The sequence below is a fragment of the Xenopus laevis genome, chromosome 2S (genome assembly GCF_017654675.1).
Source record: "Xenopus laevis strain J_2021 chromosome 2S, Xenopus_laevis_v10.1, whole genome shotgun sequence".
Classification (NCBI taxonomy): domain Eukaryota; kingdom Metazoa; phylum Chordata; class Amphibia; order Anura; family Pipidae; genus Xenopus; species Xenopus laevis.
This window is the reverse complement of record NC_054374.1, coordinates 144,403,817-144,423,740: the sequence shown is the minus strand read 5'-3', so window position 1 is coordinate 144,423,740 and position 19,924 is coordinate 144,403,817. Positions and strand designations below refer to the sequence as shown.

Genomic DNA, 19,924 nt, shown 5'->3' with positions numbered 1-19,924 from the left:
TGGGCATGGTAAATCCCACACCTTTTTTTTCCTGTCTGACATGACGTTTAATTAGTCTTGCATTTCAATTAGCACAGTGCCTCGTTTATTTCAGTATTTTTATTTTCCCTGTCAGCCATGTTTATTTAGCAAGAAGCCAGTAACAGGAAATAACTACTTCCTCTCCATGTCTGCTAACCTTATTTTCCAGACTCCTGTGCCATGCAATGAAAGACCACATAGTGCGGGTGGCAAATGAGGCCGAATTCATTTTAAACAGACAGAGAGCGGAAGATGTACACAAACACGCGGAGTTTGAGGTAAGCGAGGATGTTGATAAAGGACAGCCTTTCTGCTTTTTATCAGTCATCACTTCCCCCCGTAACTCCATACAGGGGCCTTTCTTACTGGAGTATGAGGAGCTTGCATTCAGTTCAGTTGAAAAGCTTTGGTTAATGTCCGGCACAAGGAAGCAATTTATATTCTTGTTCCCTTTTTTACAACTTGCAGAAAGAAATCCCTTCATCGCAAGAAAGTTTTCAGATGCACCTTTATTATTAGCTTCTCTAAGAGGAGAGGGGTAATGTTATTTAAAGTTTATCTGGTAAGCTGCCTCTGATTTTAGTTGCCGTCGTGCTGCTTTTACCCAGGCCTGGATTTTTGGAAAGGCCACAAAGGCCCGGGCCTATGGCGGCAGAATTTTAAGGGGCAGTATGCCATCCAACCACACCCACGTTGTTTTGGAAGCACTGGAGATTCGTAGGAGAAACAGAAGTTTTTTAAAAATTTCCTGTGCACCAATCCCCAGTACCCCATGCTGAAAATTTGTGGATGTGCACAAAGAAAGGGGAAGGGATGGGGGCAATGAACATCAACAGGTCTAGGGTGCTTGCTATGTAAATCCAGCCCTGCTTTTACCTCTAATTGCCCCATTCTTAGTCAGAGTGTCTCCTCTGCTGCCATTTGCCACAAGATTATTTGTCCAGAAGAAAGAATGATGTACAGTAGAGAGAGAAATGTCCAATACAATCATTTACAGCAACCTTGTGCATTCAATCCAAACAACATCCTATTGTTCTGTTGTGCATTGAACCCCATTAGCATGGGCATCATAAAATGGCATGTACCACTCCACCTTGCATTTTACTTTATCCCACCTTTTTTGGCCATGTGGTAGCTATTTACGGTATAATCTTTGCAGATGTAACACCTAAGTCAAGTACTAGAAGTCCTGTGGGTCTGGACTTACTCTAACATAAGTAACATTGTACTACTGCTAAAGCGGAATTATACTGCCCAAATATGAATTGCAATTTCATGCAGTTTATTCTTCCTTAGTAGAACACGGATACTATGGGAAAATTCGCCAAGCGTTACGTCATTCAGGCACTTCGCCGATTTACTAATGTGCGCAGGCATCACATCACTAACAAAGGAGATAGACGCTAGCGTTGCTTCACACTCTAACTCCAGGCGAATTTTCGCCCTGGCGAATAAATGTAACTCCACAAATTCACTAAGATACGGCTTTTACTGAACGTTACCTCTTTCGCCAGACTTGCCTTTGCCAGCTCAGACCAGGCGAAGTGCATTGGACTTGCTCAATTTTTAGTGGAAAAATGTCCCAAAAAACGCTGGCGTCTTTTCCTTTTTCCAGAGTAATAGCCTGCAAAGGTCCGTAACATTTTTTTGGGGTAACCAGGTTCCCTCATACATTTTCTAACATATGGAACATTAACTATACAGTGGGCTTATGTGTAGGGCAATATATTAACTCTATTTTCTTTATTAAGGTTCCCTGGGCTTGTGTAGTGTAATGTATTTGCTGCAACATATACGTCCATTCAACTTTAAATTTCCATGTAACTTTATCATTTCCCGATGTATGCAAATTAGGCAACACTAGTGCAACTTCGCTTTGATTGCCAAAGTAACTCTACCGAAGTTCTACGCCCTGGATGCAACTTCACATTTTAGTGAATTATCGTTGTCCTGGCGAATTTACGCCTGGCAAAGTGTTGTGATGGCTGCGAAGCTGGCGAATTTCGTCTGTTAGGGAATCTGCCCCTATGTCTGAGAGATGCTTTATTCCTAAGGTATTGCTTGGAAAAGCTTTGGAAAGCAGCGGTGCTTTTTACCTGGAGTCTCTGTATTCTGTTATATTACCTTCTAATACTGATATGATTAAATAATAAGTTAAATAAACTAAAAATAGACAGGGCTCCTATGTAAAGTGACTTTGTTTTACTGGCAGTCGGCAGTCAGATAACTGTAAGCATTACTTATAGGTAACAAGTTTTTCTCCTTTAATCAGCTAAGTAGAAATAGGGGCACTATAATTTATGTAGTCGGTCATAAGTAAATAATTTCCAAATCTTTTTACTTTTTTAGTTATTCTTAGCATTTATACCAATGTTATTTCATTTCATTAAGAAGAAGACAGCCCAAAGATTAAAGTTTTGTAGCTTTTATTAATTGAAAAACAGAAATGTGAATGGAAACTTACTCTATGCAGCTGATATGCAGCGTTATGCAGAGAAAAGAAATATAGGACTATGTCAGTATGTTAAATAGGTGTCGGGCAGCTCATGGGAAGATTTGATGAGGGGTTTATCTCAGAAATACAGCTCTCCTAAGCCTACTGCCTGCGTGGGAGGCCTAAACTGTCCACCAGAAGAGCATAAAGAGGAGGGCATGGGCAGGTCCGGACTGAGAATTAAAATAGGCCCAGCCATTTCATTTACACAGGGGCCCAATCAGCCCACACAGAGGCCCAAACAACCCCCACCAGCCCACTAAATAGTGACTTTCTATGGCACCTTATAGCAGCCCCTCTGGCATTTGCCAGAACCCACAGATTGCCAGTCCGGGGCTGGGCATGGGTGTCCAGAATGCTTCCCCTTGGCACATTTTGAACTATGTGTAGATCTACATGGTCAGATTATTGCCAGCTTTGAAAGCCCTTGGGTTATCAAGTGGTTGGGTCATATTTTGGCCATTGTTTATTTTGTGTTCCGACTGATTTCCTGGGAGAAATGGGTATTTGTTGAAAATACAGCAATTTGTCTAAATGTGGCTATACACAGGCAGAATTAAATGGATGATTTGGCCCCTTCTAACTGAGTTGGCAACTTATTTGCCTGTGTATGGGCACTACAACTGGACTGGCCTGCCCTCCCAATATCTGGCTGAAAATTGTCAGGCACGCTTAAAAATCTTAAACGGATAAGGACCACATTGGGCTCATTGATGCTGTTCTTGACGGTTGATGACGGCCTGTGTCCATCGTTGTGTGCGGATCAGCCTGATAATGCAAGAATCTTTCAATAACAAAAATAGAATCGACATACATTTCACTAGTTTTCATTAAAGGTTTAATAAATTCATTCATTTTGTGTAAATATAGTAACAACTAGATATGTTCAGTGTCTCTGTATACGCTTAGGGGCAGATTTACATAGGGTCGAATATCGAGGGTTAATTTACCCTCGAAATTCGACTTGCGAAGGTAAATCCTTCCATTTCGAATATCGAAGTCGAAGGATTTACCGCAATTAGTTAGATAGAACGATTTGAAGGATTTTAATCCATCGATCGAACGATTTTTCTACGACCAAAAAAAGCTTAGAAAGCCTATGGAGACCTTCCCCGTAGGCTAACATTGCACCTCGGTAGGTTTTAGGTGGCGAAGTAGGGGGTCAAAGTTTTTTTTAAAGAGACAGTACTTCGACTATCGAATGGGCGAATAGTCTAACTATTTTTAGTTAGAATCGCTCGATTCGAAGTCGAAATCGTAGTTTTTTAGTTCGAATCGTTCGATTCGAAGTCGAAATCGTAGTCGATGGTCGAAGTAGCCAAAAAAATCATTCGAAATTCGAAGTTTTTTTTATTCTATTCCTTCACTCGAACTAAGTAAATGTGCCCCTTAGTGAAATAGTTATATTGTGATATATATTCAAAGCAGAGCATTACCCAAATGGAAATCCGTGCAGCATGTATGCATAGCTGTCAGTATAATTTCTGGTTTGTTTCAGATAATGTGCCAGTGGCCATGGACAAGACGAGGGCATTAGAGAATTAAAATCAAATACCCAGAATCTCTGTCTGTCTGTCCCTCTATGTATATTAATGTATAACTGCATAACAACATAAAATGTAACTTCATTTACTCCTCTAGACAGTCAATTTATAAATTGTTTCTCTGTTCTCTAAATAAATAGTTAATTTTTATTCCACTATTAGTCAAATTGATTTATGATAACGAAATCTTACAGTCCAATTAACAGATGAAATATTAACCTCATTACCAAGGGAAACCATTGTACTAATTGCCAATTTGCTTTTGCTGGATGATATATTTAAAGAATGAATTCATTTTCATTTGTTTTTTTCTTATCGTACTGCTTGCTTTGGATAATGGGGAATTGTTCCTTCATAAATAATTTTGGGGTGTTCATTTTTTTTTTTTTTTGAATTGTAAATGCAATATTAGTATATGCTTTTTCCAGCTGGAGCTGTGCTGGAATCCAAACCCTTGTTTTGTTTTTTAATACTTCACCCTTCATGACTAAGTGATTTTTACAAGAAAGATTAGGAATATAAGTAAATCCCCATAAATAGTAACCTTAAAGGAATAGTTCAGTGTGAAAATAAAAACTGTGTAAATAGATAGGCTGTTCAAAACAAAAAATGTTTCTAATATAGTTAGTTAGCCAAAAATGTAATATATAAAGAAAGGCTGGAGTGAACAGATGTCTAATAAAACAGCCAGAATCCAACTTCCTGATTTTCAGCTCTATAACTCTGAGTTAGTCAGCAACTTGAAGGGGGGCCACATGGTACATTTCTGTTCAGTGAGTTTGTAATTGATCCTCAGCATTCAGCTCAGATTCAAAAGCAACAGATATGACCCATGTGGCCCTCCTCAAGTCTCTGATTGGTTACTGCTTGGTAACCAGGGTAACCAGTCAGTGTAAACCAAGAGAGCTGAAAAGCAGGAAGTTGTGTTCTGATTGACATATTATACATCAAATCACTCCAGCCTTTATACATTACATTTTTGACTAACTAACTATATTAGAAACATTTTTTATTTTGCACAGCCTATCCATTTACCCAGTTTTTATTTTTACACTGAACAATTCCTTTAATATGCTGTACAGCCTAGAATCCTGAATTTGGAATATAATTCTATTGCTGAGAACTTACTAACTTCCAGCCTCTAAATAATAATGTACACAAAGGCAACCTTTTATTGCTTCATCCTTTTCATATTCTTCTCTTACACCTATCAGGAATTTTGTCTTTTCCTTGTACCATTTCTATAACTAAACCTCTCTAGAAATGTCAAAAATGCCAAAAGTTGAGTCCATGGTGCAAATTCACGAAGATCCGAAGTTGCGCCAGTGACAACTTCGCGGCACTTCACCAGGTGTAGTTTCGCCAGCGCTACGCAAATTCACTAAAATGAAAAGTTGCGCTCAGGGACGGTAGCGAAGTTACACTACCGTTACTTCGTCAGGCAAAGCGATGTTACACTAGCGATGCCTAATTTGCATACGACGAAAAGTTAAAATATAATGGACTTATATGCTGCAGCAACTACATTACACTACACAAGCCCAGGAAACCTTTAGAAAATAAAATAAAGTGTTCTATTGCCCTACACATGTGCCCACTATATCGCTGAGTTGCCATATGTTAGGAAATGTAGGGGGGAAGAAGGGTACCCCAAAAATTTTTTTCGCTATTTTTCATACTATCACCCTTAAAAAGGTAAAAGACGCCAGCGTTTTTTGGGACTTAGAAAAAATTTCAACTATTTTTGGACAAACTCCTATCTATTGTATTGAACAATACAATATTGGTCTGACCTGGCGAAGTAAAAGCAAGAGGTAACGTTCAGTAAAATGCGCAAGTTAGTGAATTAGCGTAGTTACATCCCTTCGCCATAGCACAACTTCGCCTGGTGTAAAGGTGCAAAATAGCGCTAGAGTATGTCGACTTCGCTAGCGAATTTACGGCAGCACCTGTTAGTAAATCGGCGAAGTAACAAAATGACGACGGGCTGGCGAATTGGCGCTAGCATTAGCCGCTTCGCTCTTTAGTAAATTTGCCCCCATGAGTCACTGACTGTAACTGTGTTTACATTTTCAGTCCCAGTGTGCTCAGTATGCTGCTGACCGAAGAGAAGAAGAGAAGATGTGTGACCATCTAATCAGCGCTGCCAAACACAGAGATCACGTTACAGCCAATCAGCTAAAGCAGAAGATCGTTAATATTCTCACGAACAAACATGGAGCCTGGGGTGCCATATCTCAAAGGTAAGCTTATTTCTAACGGATCAAAGGGAAAAAACAACTATTGGTGTATTTATATCATAAAGAGATTTAGACAAGTGATACAACTAATTAAGGATTTGGCTTCAGATTAGACCAGGATTCGGGCAAATCAAACCTGATGGAATCCTTAAAATCTCATGACTTTGTGTTGCAAGAAGGATTGCAAGGAAATTACAATTCTTTTCCCCTGCACGCTGTGCTCCTTCCTTGCCATAATTTAAATATACAAATTAGGGCTTGTTTTTGGTTTATTATTTGTAACAGTAAAAAAATAAAAAAGAATAAGAAAGTTATAAAAACTTTCTTATATATACTTTAGAAATAATTGTAGTACAGGTATGGGACCTGTTATCCAGAATGCTCGGGACCTGGGGCTTTCTGGATAATGGATCATTCTGTAATTTGGATCTTCATATCTTAAGTCTACTATAATATCATGTAAATATAACATAACCAAATAGGCTGGTTTAGCTTCCAATAAGGATTAATTATATCTTAGTTTGGATCAAGAACAAGGTGTTGTTCTATTATTACAGAGAAAAAGGAAATCATTTTTTAAAGTTTGGATTATTTTGATAAAATTTAGTCTATGGGAAACAGCCTTTCTGTAATTTGGAACCTTCTGGATAATGGGTTTCTGGATAACTAATCCCATACCTGTACATCTTTTACCTTTAAAGGGGACCTTTCACAATTATAAAAAGAAAAACCTCATTTAACTGTACTGCTACTAAATTATTGAGATCTAAATGGTTTATTAGTGTGCTTCCTCGGCCTAACTTTTTCCTACTGCCACTAACCCAACCATTCTGTTTGACAACAGGGCCTTGCAGATTGCCAGTATCAGCCAATTAGAGCAGGTGAAATCTGTCATTGACTCACAGAATGAATGTGTTGGTTGCAGTTGGGGAAAAATGTTGGGTTGAGGAATTTTTAGCCCTTCAAACTGTATTTATTTCTCTGCCTAGTTCAGGGTGTCTTTCTGTGAATTTTTTAAGTTGTGTTGACCCAGCAGTTGATTTTTTTTTTTGTATCACTTCATATGACTACTCAAGTGTTGATTAGTCGCCCCGGCGACAAATCTCTTTTTCGGGCGACTAATCTCCCCAAAATACCATATCTCCCGGCTAGAATGTGAATCACCAGCGGGGTGGCACTTGGATCGCTTCGTTTTCCCAAGTCATCCAAAGGGTAGAGTCACACACTGCTATTTGGGGGAGATTAGTCGCCCCCGGCCAAAAATCTCTTTTTCGGGCGACTAATCTCCCCAAAATACCATATCTCCCAGCTAGAATGTGAATCACCAGCGGGATGGCCTCACGAGGAAACTTCGAGTGACTTCGGAAAGCCGAACCGATCCGAGTGCCATCCTGCCGGCGGGGAGACAGTTCGGGGAGATTAGTCGCCCCGAAGAAGAGGAGATTTGTGGGTATCTATAAGTGTATATCTCTGCATGTATAAATGTGCAAACAGGCATTTCTGTACAGAGTCTTAACAAGCATCTGTTTTGACGGCCAAACAGCAAGAAACATTCTTCTCAAGGTTGTGGACTCTGTGACGAATTACACTGCAAAAAATCTAATTTCACAAAACACACAAGTAATGTAATGCAGATGATCATATTCAGATCAAATGAAAAGGTTCTAGTTAGTAGTCTATCTGCAGTTGGAACTTGGAACACTAATTTGTCTGTAGTGATAGAAGCTAAACAACCCTGTGTATGATTTCCCATTAATTAAAACAGAAACAAAGGAAAAAACATACTTTTATAGCCAGATAATACATAGTATAATTTTTCAGGTGGCGGGCATGGGGAATTTGTTTGCATCTAATCGATCCGTTATAGATTCCCAATTTCAGCGCAGAACAGTAAGGAATTTTATAACCCTTTTGTGTCCCATAGGCCTGGGTCTTAGAGTCAAGTTAGTACCTTGTACTTGATCCAAACGAAGATATAATTAATCCTTATTAGAAGCAAAACCAGCCTATTAGGTTTATTATTACTATTATTTAGAGGCACATTTATCAATGGTCGAATTTCGAAATTAATGAGATTTTTTTTTTTTTAAACTTTCGTAAAATTCGAATTTACTCGAAATTTGACTGGGGGGTTATGTTATAAAAAATAGAATATAATAATAATTTTACCAACCCGAAAACTCGATTTGCGTTTTTTTCCCTGAAAAAACTCGAATGTCAGGAAGACTGCAAGCATCTCCAAATTGGTCACTGGACCTCTCCCATTGACTTATACATGAATTCAGCAGGTTTTACGTGGTAAATAGTAGAATTTTTGAAGGGCGAGAGTTTGATAAATCTTGAAAATCAAATTAGATTTTTTTTTTAAAAAAAAAACTCAATCGAGTTTGGATAATTCCCTAGTCGAATATACAGTTCTCACCATAAAAAAAAATTTGACCCTTAATAAATCTGCCCCTTAGGGCAGAGACACACGCTCAGATTCAGGGAGATTAGTCGCCCAGCGACAAATCTCGTCTTCTTTGGGGGCGACTAATTTCCCCGAACTGTCTCCCGCCAGCTAGAATGTAAATCGCCGGCGGGGATGGCTATCGGTGCACTTCTTTTTCCAAAGTCGCCCAAAGTTGACTCACAAGGAAACTTCGAACGACTTCAGAAAACGGATCGCTCAGCGTGCCATCCCGCCGGCGTTTTAGATTCTAGCCGGTGGGAGGCAGTTTGGGGAGATAAGTCTCCCCGAAGAAGAGGCGGTTTATCGCCAGGTGACTAAATCTCCCCAAATCTGAGCGTATGTCTCTGCCCTTAAGGTCCAAATGACAAAAATATCAGTTATCCGGAAAGCCCCAGGTCTCCAGCATTCTGAATAATAGGTCCCAGACCTGTATGTTTTATTTTAAATAAGCTGCTGCGTTGCCGTTGGGGGCAGCCATTCACGTTGAAATAGGGCACACAATTTACATATAAGCTCCGTAGAGTACAATGGTTTTAGTGTTTAACCCATTTCAGATACTGAACACTGAATGGTAAGGTTTTCTTAACAAATTTCCAACCTGGTTTGTGTCCTCAGACAGCCAGTAGTTACATAACTCTCTGCCCTTGCCAAGGAGATTTCTGCGTTGCTTCTGGCACAGAGAAGCCTTTACCTTTGGGAGGAGTATACAGGATTAAGGGGCCTATTTAGTGCAGAGCACAGTTCATATGTGTGTGCCATTTAGTGACAGTGCTATAATATGAGCGATTCCTCTATGATGGAGTTTGCTCCATGTCCCTTGCTGTTATGCACCTGCAGCAAATGTACCAGAAGGAAACAATGGGCTGCGCGCTTGAGTAATGGCTTCCCCGGCTGCTGCTAATTTATGGTCCGTTATTTTAAGCTTGTTCAGGGTAGTATTTTAGGCACTGCTATAGGAAGCAAATGAAATATTAGGCTAAATGCAGTTTTGGCTGCTGGAGTACCTTATGTGATATAAAAGCTGAAAATACAGAGTGAAATTTTTAGTCTGTAGCAGAGTCCGACACACAGTGATTTATCAAGGGACTGAAGGAAACCCTGACCTCTCTTTAATGTTACTGACAACTTTGAGATGTCTTTGTCTTTATTGCGTTGTGGTAAATATAATGTTGGCTGGCTTGTCCTGACACATTTTTCCTATTTCTGTTTCTAAACATTCACACTGTATTTTCTTTGGGACACGCAGCCTCTTGGGGCGGGTAGAAGAATAATAGTTGCTGGTAGGGAAGAGCGACATATTTTGCTGTAGACTATAATGGACAGTAAAATAAATGTCACATTGTTAAAAAAAAAATTGTCATGTGAAAAAACGACCACTGACTTTGCGTTTCAAATTTTCTTTCCATGCGAAACGGGTCAGATTCACCCATCACTGGTTGCAGGTGGCTCAGTATGATTGGCTGATTACAAAGGAAAAATGAGCAGCTTATCACTGGCAGAATATGATCGGGGGGATTATTACCTTGAGTTGTTGTGTTTTGTGTCTCACCCAACTTTGTGTACAATGTATTTAGCCAACAATTCAGTGGAATTCATCTTCACTGCAAAACCTTTCCTTGTTAACCACCACTGTGCAAATAGTGCGTTAGAATGGAGTAACGAGCATGTGTATAAATTCTTTATAATATAGTACTGAGTATATTCCATGCCAGGCTTTCCTACGCTGCAGTACAACATACATTTCATGGCAGATTTCTCTACCCTGTAGTACTGTATAAGTTCTATGCCATGATACCATACATTACTATGTAAACTACAGGCTTTGTACATTGTAGTACTGAGTAAGTTACATGCCAAGCTTCACTATATTGTAGTTCTATGCAGGCGTTCCCTAAATTGTAGTGCTGTAAAATCCATAGAAGACTATTCTCCCTTATAAAACTAAATATATTCCATGCTATCCTGCATTGTTATATAATTATGCGCAAAAAGCTTAAATGGCCCACAAATAAGTATAAGTGAAAAATAAAATGTTTTACAATTAAATAATTTAATTGTTATCCAGAATGCTTGGGACCAGATTACGGATCTTTCCATATTTTGGATCTCCATTAGTGATAGGTGAATTTCCCGCGAAATGGCGAAAACGGCACCGGCGTCTCCTTTTTTGACGCCGGCTGCCATTTTTGATGGCGGCGTTTGTTTTTGGTGAAAAAACCGGACGCTGGCATCCATTTTTTTTTACGCCGGAAAATTTTCGCTGCGGTTTCGCTATTAGTGAATAAATTCGCCCATCACTAATCTCCATGCTCTTAAATCATTTAAACAGTAAACAAACCCAACAGGATTGTTTTACCTCCTGTAAGGATTAATTATATCTTAGTTGGGATCAATTACAAGGTAGAGTCCTAAGCAGAACCAGTTTGAGACCCAGACCTGACCGAACCCCTAACCTGCATATTTAGCCACTTGGATCCGCTACCCGACCCTAGCCCGCAGCTGCCTTATCCACATATCGCCGACCAACATTAAATGCTGTTACAAACGGGAAGTGACATCATCAAAAGTGGGCAGCATTATGAAAAAGTATTGTAAAGGACTAAATACAGACATTATAACATAAGATATGAAATATAGAGGAAACCCACAGACCTTTATACCCAATCCTACCCTTATCCCGCAGGGTACTTGCTTTTTTTGCAGGTAACCTGCAGGTACCCAACCCGCTGCAGGACTCTAGTACAATGTACTGTTTTATTATTACAGAGAAAAATGAAATTATTTTTAAAAATTTTAATCATTTCCTTAAAACAGAGTCTATGGAAGATGGCCTTCTTGTAATTCCGAGCTTTCTGGATAACGGGTTTCCGGATAACGCATCCCATAAAAAAAACTTTCATTTTCCATACCTCCTAATGCAGAGGTCCCCTACCACTTAGACGAGGAACGGTGCCGGGCCGTGGTCTGCAGTCTATAAAAACAATTAAAAAGGCCCCAATTCCCTGCAATCTCAGCTCCCTGATGCACCATCGTCATGACAACAGCAGGATAAAGCCCAGGAAATTTTCTACTGACTGTGACAAGGACCAAAATACTGTCCTTGGAAAAATTGTCTTGCTTTAAAGTGGTCCATGGTGTGGGGACAACTGCCCTAATGAATGGTGTCACGGAGATAGATAGTTCATTACCTGCAGACTCAGAATCCAGAAGCTGGGAATTAGCACTATACAAAACTAATCCAGAGCACGTGGGAGAGGTTTTTCTTCCAATTTGTAGAACTTTGGTGGGCTTTACTCATCTGCTTTTATTTGCGTTTAACAGGGATTCATGTCTTTTAAAACTAATTTAGCCCTCTGTTTCACGTTGATCACCGAAACTGCAGAAATTAGATTAACCTTTGGAAATGCCACCGAATTGCTTCCAGTGATGCGTGGCTGCAAAGGTTAAAGCACTCTTTAACTGCTTCACTGCTTGAAGCTCACACAGGAAGCTTCTATAGATTGTAACCTTCATTTTATACAAGTAGGCTTCTCTCTTTCTCAAAAAAATTCTATTGCATAAATTATATATTACGTATGTGGCACAATGTTGAAATCAAAATAGTTTATTTTGATAGGAAGAAATCTTCTATATCTTTCATCATCCATCCGCAATTTCAGGTGGTGCAATTGCCATTCAAAACTTTGCACAATTACCAATCTTTTTACCAAATTCACATAATGAATCCACAAGAGACCTACTTTATTTGCTGCTCCTTTTACTGCCTGTCTGTGGTGTCAACTCTGTTTTCAGGTGTGAGTACAATACCTATAGCTGAATACTGCTGCTCCCGGGCAATAAACAAGATTATACCCTCTCCCTCTTTACTTGTAACACCAAAGGAGCAGCGAAATGGGGAGTGTTCATTGCCTGTGAGCAGCAGTATTCAGCTCTAGGTATTGTACTTGTATCAGTGGTGTAACTAGAGTGTGCCGGGCCTAGGGTTGCCTCCTGGCCAGTATTTTACTGGCCTGGCCGGTAAAAATGATGGTTGATCCCAATGTTATTAATATGGAAAAAAGATAAATTTAGAGGAAGGCCGGTATTTTCTTGCAGAAAAGATGGCAACCCTAGCCGGGCCCCCATGCAAAAAATCTTCAAAGGGGCCCAGCGCACTCTGATCCCCATCCTCCTGCCTGCTTCCCGCCCCTGCCAACTTCCTGTTTGGACTCTGCTCACTTCCCACATGGACTCTGCCCACTTCCTGCCTGGACTCTGCCCACTTCCTGCCTGGACTCTGCCCACTTCCTGCCTGGACTCTGCCCACTTCCTGCCTGGACTCTGCCCACTTCCTACCGGACTCTGCCCACTTCCTGCCTGGATTCTGCCGACTCCCTTCCCAGACTCCCCCCTACTCCCCGCCCAGACGCCCCCCTCCACTGATGCTACTGACCTGATAATTATATTATGATACATAAAGCACTGGTTCCATTAGCTGCCATGAAATTTTAATTTGTTGATTATCTGGATCAGTGAACTTTCAGTCATTTGGATCTCCAGAACTCAAGGGGCAGATTTGTCAAAGTGTGAAACTAGAGTTTACCCCTAGTAATGGGCTAATCTGACCTGTTTCACCATAAATTTGCCAAATGCATTAAGGTCAAATGGAGTTTTGTTTTTCTTTTGTGCGACAATTTTTCAAACATGCAACGTTTGTTGTACTATCTATTAGAGTCTGTGGGTGTTTTTTCTTGGTGAAATTATTCGATCATCCCTACTCGCCGCTGAAAAAGTCACCCACTTTCTATTCATTCCTGAGGGATTCTTAGAAGCGCATGTTTTAAAACCATAATTCTGCTGTTCTAGTGTGGAAAATGTTTTATTTTTAGGTGTACACCCAGCACTATATCTTTATAAGCCAAGAAATAACAGAACATATTCTTAGAATGCTGAAATCTCCTCCCTTGCTTGTATGATGTGTTATACCCACAATGCACTTAGTCTGCGTAATATTAAACTGAGATTCAAGTTAACATTGACACACAGAATAATCTAATTTCCTCTCTCCTTCGCTTTTCTTGGTGCCTCAAAACACCTGAATGTATTTAACATGTTGGGTTCTTTCAATCAATTATTGAAATATTAAATGAAAGAAGCGGCAAATAAGTATTTGCTATTATGTCTAAAGCACAGTAAATAAAATATAAAGTGGCCTTTATGAAATATGTGCGTTCGATATCATTATACCTGAAGATAAATGCCCCTGCCCTAGTTCTATTAGAAAATCAATAATTGTAAAATTGAAACAGTATAGGGTTGTATTGATCCCGGTGGCTAAATCAACAAAGCGAGGCAGTGGAACAGCTTTCTCATGTTGCACGCAGCCCTATAATGCCCAAATATCAATTTTACTTTTTCAATGATAAATCACCCTGAAAATTGGATGTCAGTTTTTCACCGCTGATATAGAGGTTTTTTCCCCCTTTGCACTTTAACCTTTACTGACCTGCTGAATTGGTTTATAAGTGCTTTAGCATTGCTGTAATTGAGTAACAAATACAACCTGTTTTCTCTATCTCTTTGGCTTTTGTGAGAGGTCGGCTTTCTTGGACACTTGGTAGCAGCTTTTTTACATTGCGAAGATCTATGAGTAATAGGTTGTGACCCATGGAAAATTGCTTCATTTGATTTTAGGGGATTCAAAACAAACCTGCATAAACAAGTATTATTAGCTATAGCATTAAGTACCCATGAAATCCAGTATTGGTAAATACACTTTATTCTGTTGTTATTGTGTGTGTGTTCAAGGAGGAGCAGGGAACCAAAATCTAGCATGAGGGTGGAAAATAGATGAAAGGGTGACAGGTCTGAGACTAAAGGTGTCCATAGACGTAGCAATTACAATCGTTTGTTTCAATATACACTTTTACAGCTGAATCATCAGAAATAAGGTGGCCATAAAAGAACAGATTAGACGATGTTCTGCCCCTAACAGCAATGGTATCAAAAGTTATGTCCGACAAAAGCTGGTGACAGTCTCCCACTAATATCGTTAGATCGGCAATACACGCAGAGATATTATTGGTTGCCGACAGGACAATTCACACACGGACTGAAAATCGTACGAAAAGGAGATTCGTACGATCAACTCTTTGCATCTATGGCCAGCTATACAGGTACAAACAATAGAATTCTACCTGTATCTGACAATTCAGCACTAACAATGGCCGAAGTCTGGGTGCCTTCAAAGGCACCCAATCAAAATTTTCCATCCAGCCCGTTCGATGAGCCGACCAATATCCAAGTCTTTTACCTATATCGGTCGGCTCTTTTGCCACCATACACGCACCGAATATCGTACGAAAATTTATTTTGTACGATATTATCTGTGCATCAGACATTAACAGTTCTAAGCACAAAGTACTGTAAGTGTGGTGATTACTGTCAGCCAGTCAATTGGCCAAAAAGAGGAGTAGCCAAAATACAGATATGGGATCTGTTATCCGGAAAACCATTATCTAGTAAGCTCGGAATTACTGAAAATCTGTTTCCCATTGGGGCAAATTCACTATGCGCCGAAGCGCCTAACGCTAGCGTCCATTCGCTAGCATTGGGCATTTTCGTTACTTCACAAATACACTAAAGGACGCTGGCATAACTTCGCTAGTGTAACTTCGCACCCTTACGCCTGGCGAATTTGCGCAACGGACGTAACTACACAAATTCACTAACGCGCGCATTGTTCTGAACGCTACCGTTTACGCTAGACTTCTTTCGCCACCTCAGACCAGGCGAAGCGCAATAGAGTAGATAGGGATTTCTTCAAAAAAAAGTTAAAATTTTTCTAAGTCCCAAAAAACGTTGCGGTTTTTTCTATATTATGGGTGATAGGCTGAAAAAGATCTTTTTTTGGGGCTCCCCTCCTTCCCCCCTCCATTTCCTAACTCATGGCAACTTAACTATACAGTGGGCACATGTGTAGGGCAAAATAAAAATTTTATTTGATGTTTTGAAGGTTTCCCAGGCATATGTAGTGCTGCTACATATTCCTCCATTGAAATTTGAATTTGGCGCCGTATGCAAATTAACCATCGCTAGTTAACTTCGCTTAGCGAATCAACGCTAGCGCAACTTCGCAACCTTACGCTACCCCTGTGCACAACTTTGGATTTTAGTGAATTTGCAGAACGCTGGCGAAACTACGCCTGGCGAAGTTACGCCTGGCGCAACTACAAATCTTAGTGAATGTCCCACATAGACTCCAAATAATCCTCATTTTAAAAAATGATTTCCTTTTTATCTGTAATAATAATTGTACAAGATTCAAATTAAGAGATAATTAATCCTTTTTGGAAGCAGAGCCAGCCTACTGGGTTTATTTGACGTTTACATGATTTTTTAGTAGACTTAAGGTATGAATATCCAAATTAACCAACGGAAAAATCTGTTATCCAGAAAGCCCCAGGTCCCGAGCATTTGGGATAACAGGTCCCATACCTGTACAGGCTAAAGTAAGGTATGGCTAGTGGTCAACAAAGTCAGCCTTGCCAAGCATCCAAACCTTTTAAAACAAACAAATAGGGTAGAAGTAGGACTTGCACTGTCTTGCACTGAAGTTCAAATTAAAGTTGTAGTTAAACTAACTTTAAGTATCATGTAGACATTGATGTTTTGAGACACTTTATAATTTTTCTCCATTTTTTATGGTTTAGTTCAGTTATTTAGTTTTTTGTTCAGCAGCTCTCCATTTTTAGCAGTTTATCAAGTTAATGTTTTATTTAGCCTAGCAACCAGGTAGAGGCATTAACAAGAGATGGGAATATGAGTGGGAGAGGGCCTACAAAGAATAGGAAACAAAGTAACAATAACAATACGTTTGTAGCCTCATAGGGCAATACTTTTTGGCTGTTGGGGTAAGGGTCCCCATTTGAAAGCTGGAAAAAGACAGAAGAGGAAGGAAAATAATTTAAAAAACTATGGTAAAATGCTAAAAAAAAACAATTGCTAGGAATAGGACACGTTATAGCATAAAGTTAACTTGAAGGTGAATGACATCAGCCAATGATTCAGTGGTACTTAATGCAGTGCAACAAAGTAGAACCAAAATTAGAGAAGTCTGAAAAAAATATATCCAATAAAGCCAAGAACCTGCAGGATACCCTGGTTTTACATTCTGTTGAAAGGAAAGTGATGACAGGGTGTCTGTGACTGCTGTGAATCTCATTGAGAACACAGAGCGAATCATCTGCCTGGGGTTCCACAGTAGCACTTGCCTAGCAGATCCCTTGCTGCTGCTGCTGCTCTTGTTGTGGTTTCCATTTCAATAATTGGCCCTTTCTGTATTTAAAACAGAGCATGGGTTTTTTGAATGATGACAATTTACCATTTTGTCGCATATGATTGGACATAAGTGAGCAAATCCTATGCGGTCATATAATTTAGCACATTTCTGAATAACTGGATGCTTGTGACTGTTGTTTAAATGTTACTTGTGTGTCTGTGTATTACTGTTCCACTGAGCTGAGTGTATAGGAGCAAATATATCTCTCTCGTGCCTCTCGCAGGGAGCCAGTTAGCTTTAGTCACTGACAGAGTGCCTTCCCCTCATGCCGGCACCACAGAACCAGAGTTGGTTTGACTGGTTATTGATTGGGAAGTTTGCTGCTTTATAATTACTTCTTGCTTGAGGAAATGTGCTCCGTATTGATCTGCAAGGAGGCAGTTGAAGAGCGGTCTCCCTTGGCTGGCCGTGAGTGTCATCTTTCAGCCATGATAAATGGTAACACTGGGCCTTGGCATAATTGCTTTCTGGTGGAAATAATCTCTCTGCTCCTTTCCCATTTAGTGTAAGGGTGATACCATAATCAGCTCCATCTGAAGGCCATGATTTACAGGCCTAATCAGTTCATGGAATAAGGCAGGTCTCATTGTCTTTAAAGAGCAACGTGTGCCAGACTAGAAAAATAAAATGCCACAGAGTGGCCCTAGTCTCCCAGAACAAATCCTTCCATTTTTCCGCCTTAGACCTATAGTTCTGCATGGCAGGCGGCAAACACCCCAACTCTTTTGTATTTGCTTTTACATCTCTGTTTTCAGTGCACGTGATGTCAGTTTGTAGTAACCGGCCAGGGTAGAACTGGAAATCATGGCTCAAACCTTTAGCTACACTGGGCCAAATAGCAGAGAATCGACATTAACTTATATACTAAAAGCAGGTTTACAGACCTGGAGCCTCTCAGGTCATTTGACCGAACATATTGGCAGTTTAATAATCTTCTTCGCATGGTGTGAAGCGGTCACTGGGACATTGTTGCTCTTTATATGTTACAAGTCACATCTATTTGCTGGTGGCCAGATGATTTCCAAAACCAAGAGGCCTATGTATTAAAAGGGGACCCGTTACCCAAAATAAAATATTCCAAATCCTATTTTATCATATTAGCAAAGCAAAATTAACTTTAATTACACTATATAAATTATTTGAATCTTGTTTCCATCAGTCTGGGAATTCATAATTATAACAAGCAGGCAGGAGCCATTTTGTGGACACTGTTATTAAAGGGGGAGGAAACCTAGTCGGCGCAAACCCACCACCCCCCCTCCCGTTTGTTGCCCACCCTCCCCCTGGCCTACCCGTCCCGCTAGGCAAATGCCCCTAACTTGTTACTTACCCTTCTGCACAGGTCCAGTCCAGGGAGTTCACAGACGACATCTTCTTCCACGCGATCTTCTTCCTGCTTTGAACGGCGCATGCGCAGTAGGATCATTTCGCACATGCGCGTGACTTTTGGTGCATGCGCAGTAGATCCGTACCAGCGAAATGCTCCTACTTACCCCATGCGCCAAAACGCCGTTCACAGCAGGAAGAAGATGTCGTCTGTGAACTCCCTGGACTTGGCCTGCGCAGAAGGGTAAGTAACAAGTTAGGGGCATTTGCCCAGGGGGAGGGTGGGCAACAAACCGGAGGGGGGTGGGGGGTTTGCGCCGACTAGGTTTCCTTCCCCTTTAAGACAAGTCTTGCATCATCTCAGAATCTTGTTTGTGCACCAGAATGGGGGACCTGATGTCCATCCCCATGCCCTGGCTACACAATTAAATGGTAAAGAGAACGGGGGAATGTGGGGAGAGCAGTGACATCTAGGAAGTGCTGAATGGAAAGTGAAAGTAATTTCTTGCCCCGCCTCTATGCATGGAGGAGTGGCAGACAATATTTGATTGACAGCTGAGATTTTTACATGAGTTTACAGCAGCTATGAATGCTTTAATAAAAAGAAGAAATTGGATTTCATGTTTAATTTGAAAAGGTCTTAATTATACAGATTTTTGTGTCTGGGTGACAGGTCCACTTTAAAACTTGAGTCTTCAAGATTGATTAATCAAAATAAAATGCAAATTCAAATGAAAAAATAAAAATTCACCAACTAAAGCATGGCAAGCTATTACAGAAGTCAACGGCTGGTATCTTTTTGGAATTAAAGATGTAGAGAGTGATATTCTGAGACAATTTGAGATTGTTTTTCATTTTTTATTATTTGTGGTTTTTGAGTTATTTGGATTTTTATATTAGTGTGCAGTTTCACCAATCTGGTAGCCAGGGTCCAAATTACGTATGTATTGATTAGAACAAGAGACGGGAAAATGAACAGCCGAGGGCCAGAATAGAAAGAGGAGTAATAAAAAATATCAATAACAATACATTTGTGGGCTTACAGACCTTTTGCTTTTTAGATGGGAAGAGTCAGAAGAAGGAGGCAAATAATTCAAAAACTATAAAAAATAAATAATGAAGAACAATTGAAAAGTTGCTTAAAATTGGCCATTCTAAAACATACTAAAAGTAAACTTAAAGAGATACTGACACCAAAAACTAAACCTTTTTTTATACCTATCATAATATTGTCTTCCCATGTTATTTATAATGGGGGCTGCCATAATTAAGCTTCAGCAGTCTGTTAGCATTAGAATCTCTAACATGTTGAGAAGGGACAGTCAGGTTGACAAAACAGTCAGGTTTAGGAACTTCAAGTAACAATTACTTACAAAAACAGAACTATCCGTGAAAAACGATCAATATGAGCTATAGGTAACTTTTGATGTACATTAATAATTTTTTAGTGTCAGTATCACTTTAAAGGTGAACCACCCCTTTAAACAGTCACATTTGTAAAATTGAATGGAAACATTTATAAATATG

At 39.9% G+C, this 19,924-nt stretch overlaps 1 protein-coding gene across 4 annotated transcripts in view; it reads left to right on the top strand.

Annotated features, from left to right (window-relative positions):
• The window catches only part of LOC108709943 (neurobeachin), a 444,274-nt gene that overhangs the window by 233,986 nt on the left and 190,364 nt on the right, over positions 1-19,924 (top strand). For all 4 annotated transcript variants that reach the window (XM_018250245.2, XM_018250244.2, XM_018250243.2 and 1 more), the window contains 2 exons: positions 191-299; positions 6,136-6,302. In XM_018250245.2, the coding sequence (XP_018105734.1) occupies positions 191-299; positions 6,136-6,302 (276 nt within the window). The remainder of the gene's footprint in view (positions 1-190; positions 300-6,135; positions 6,303-19,924) is intronic.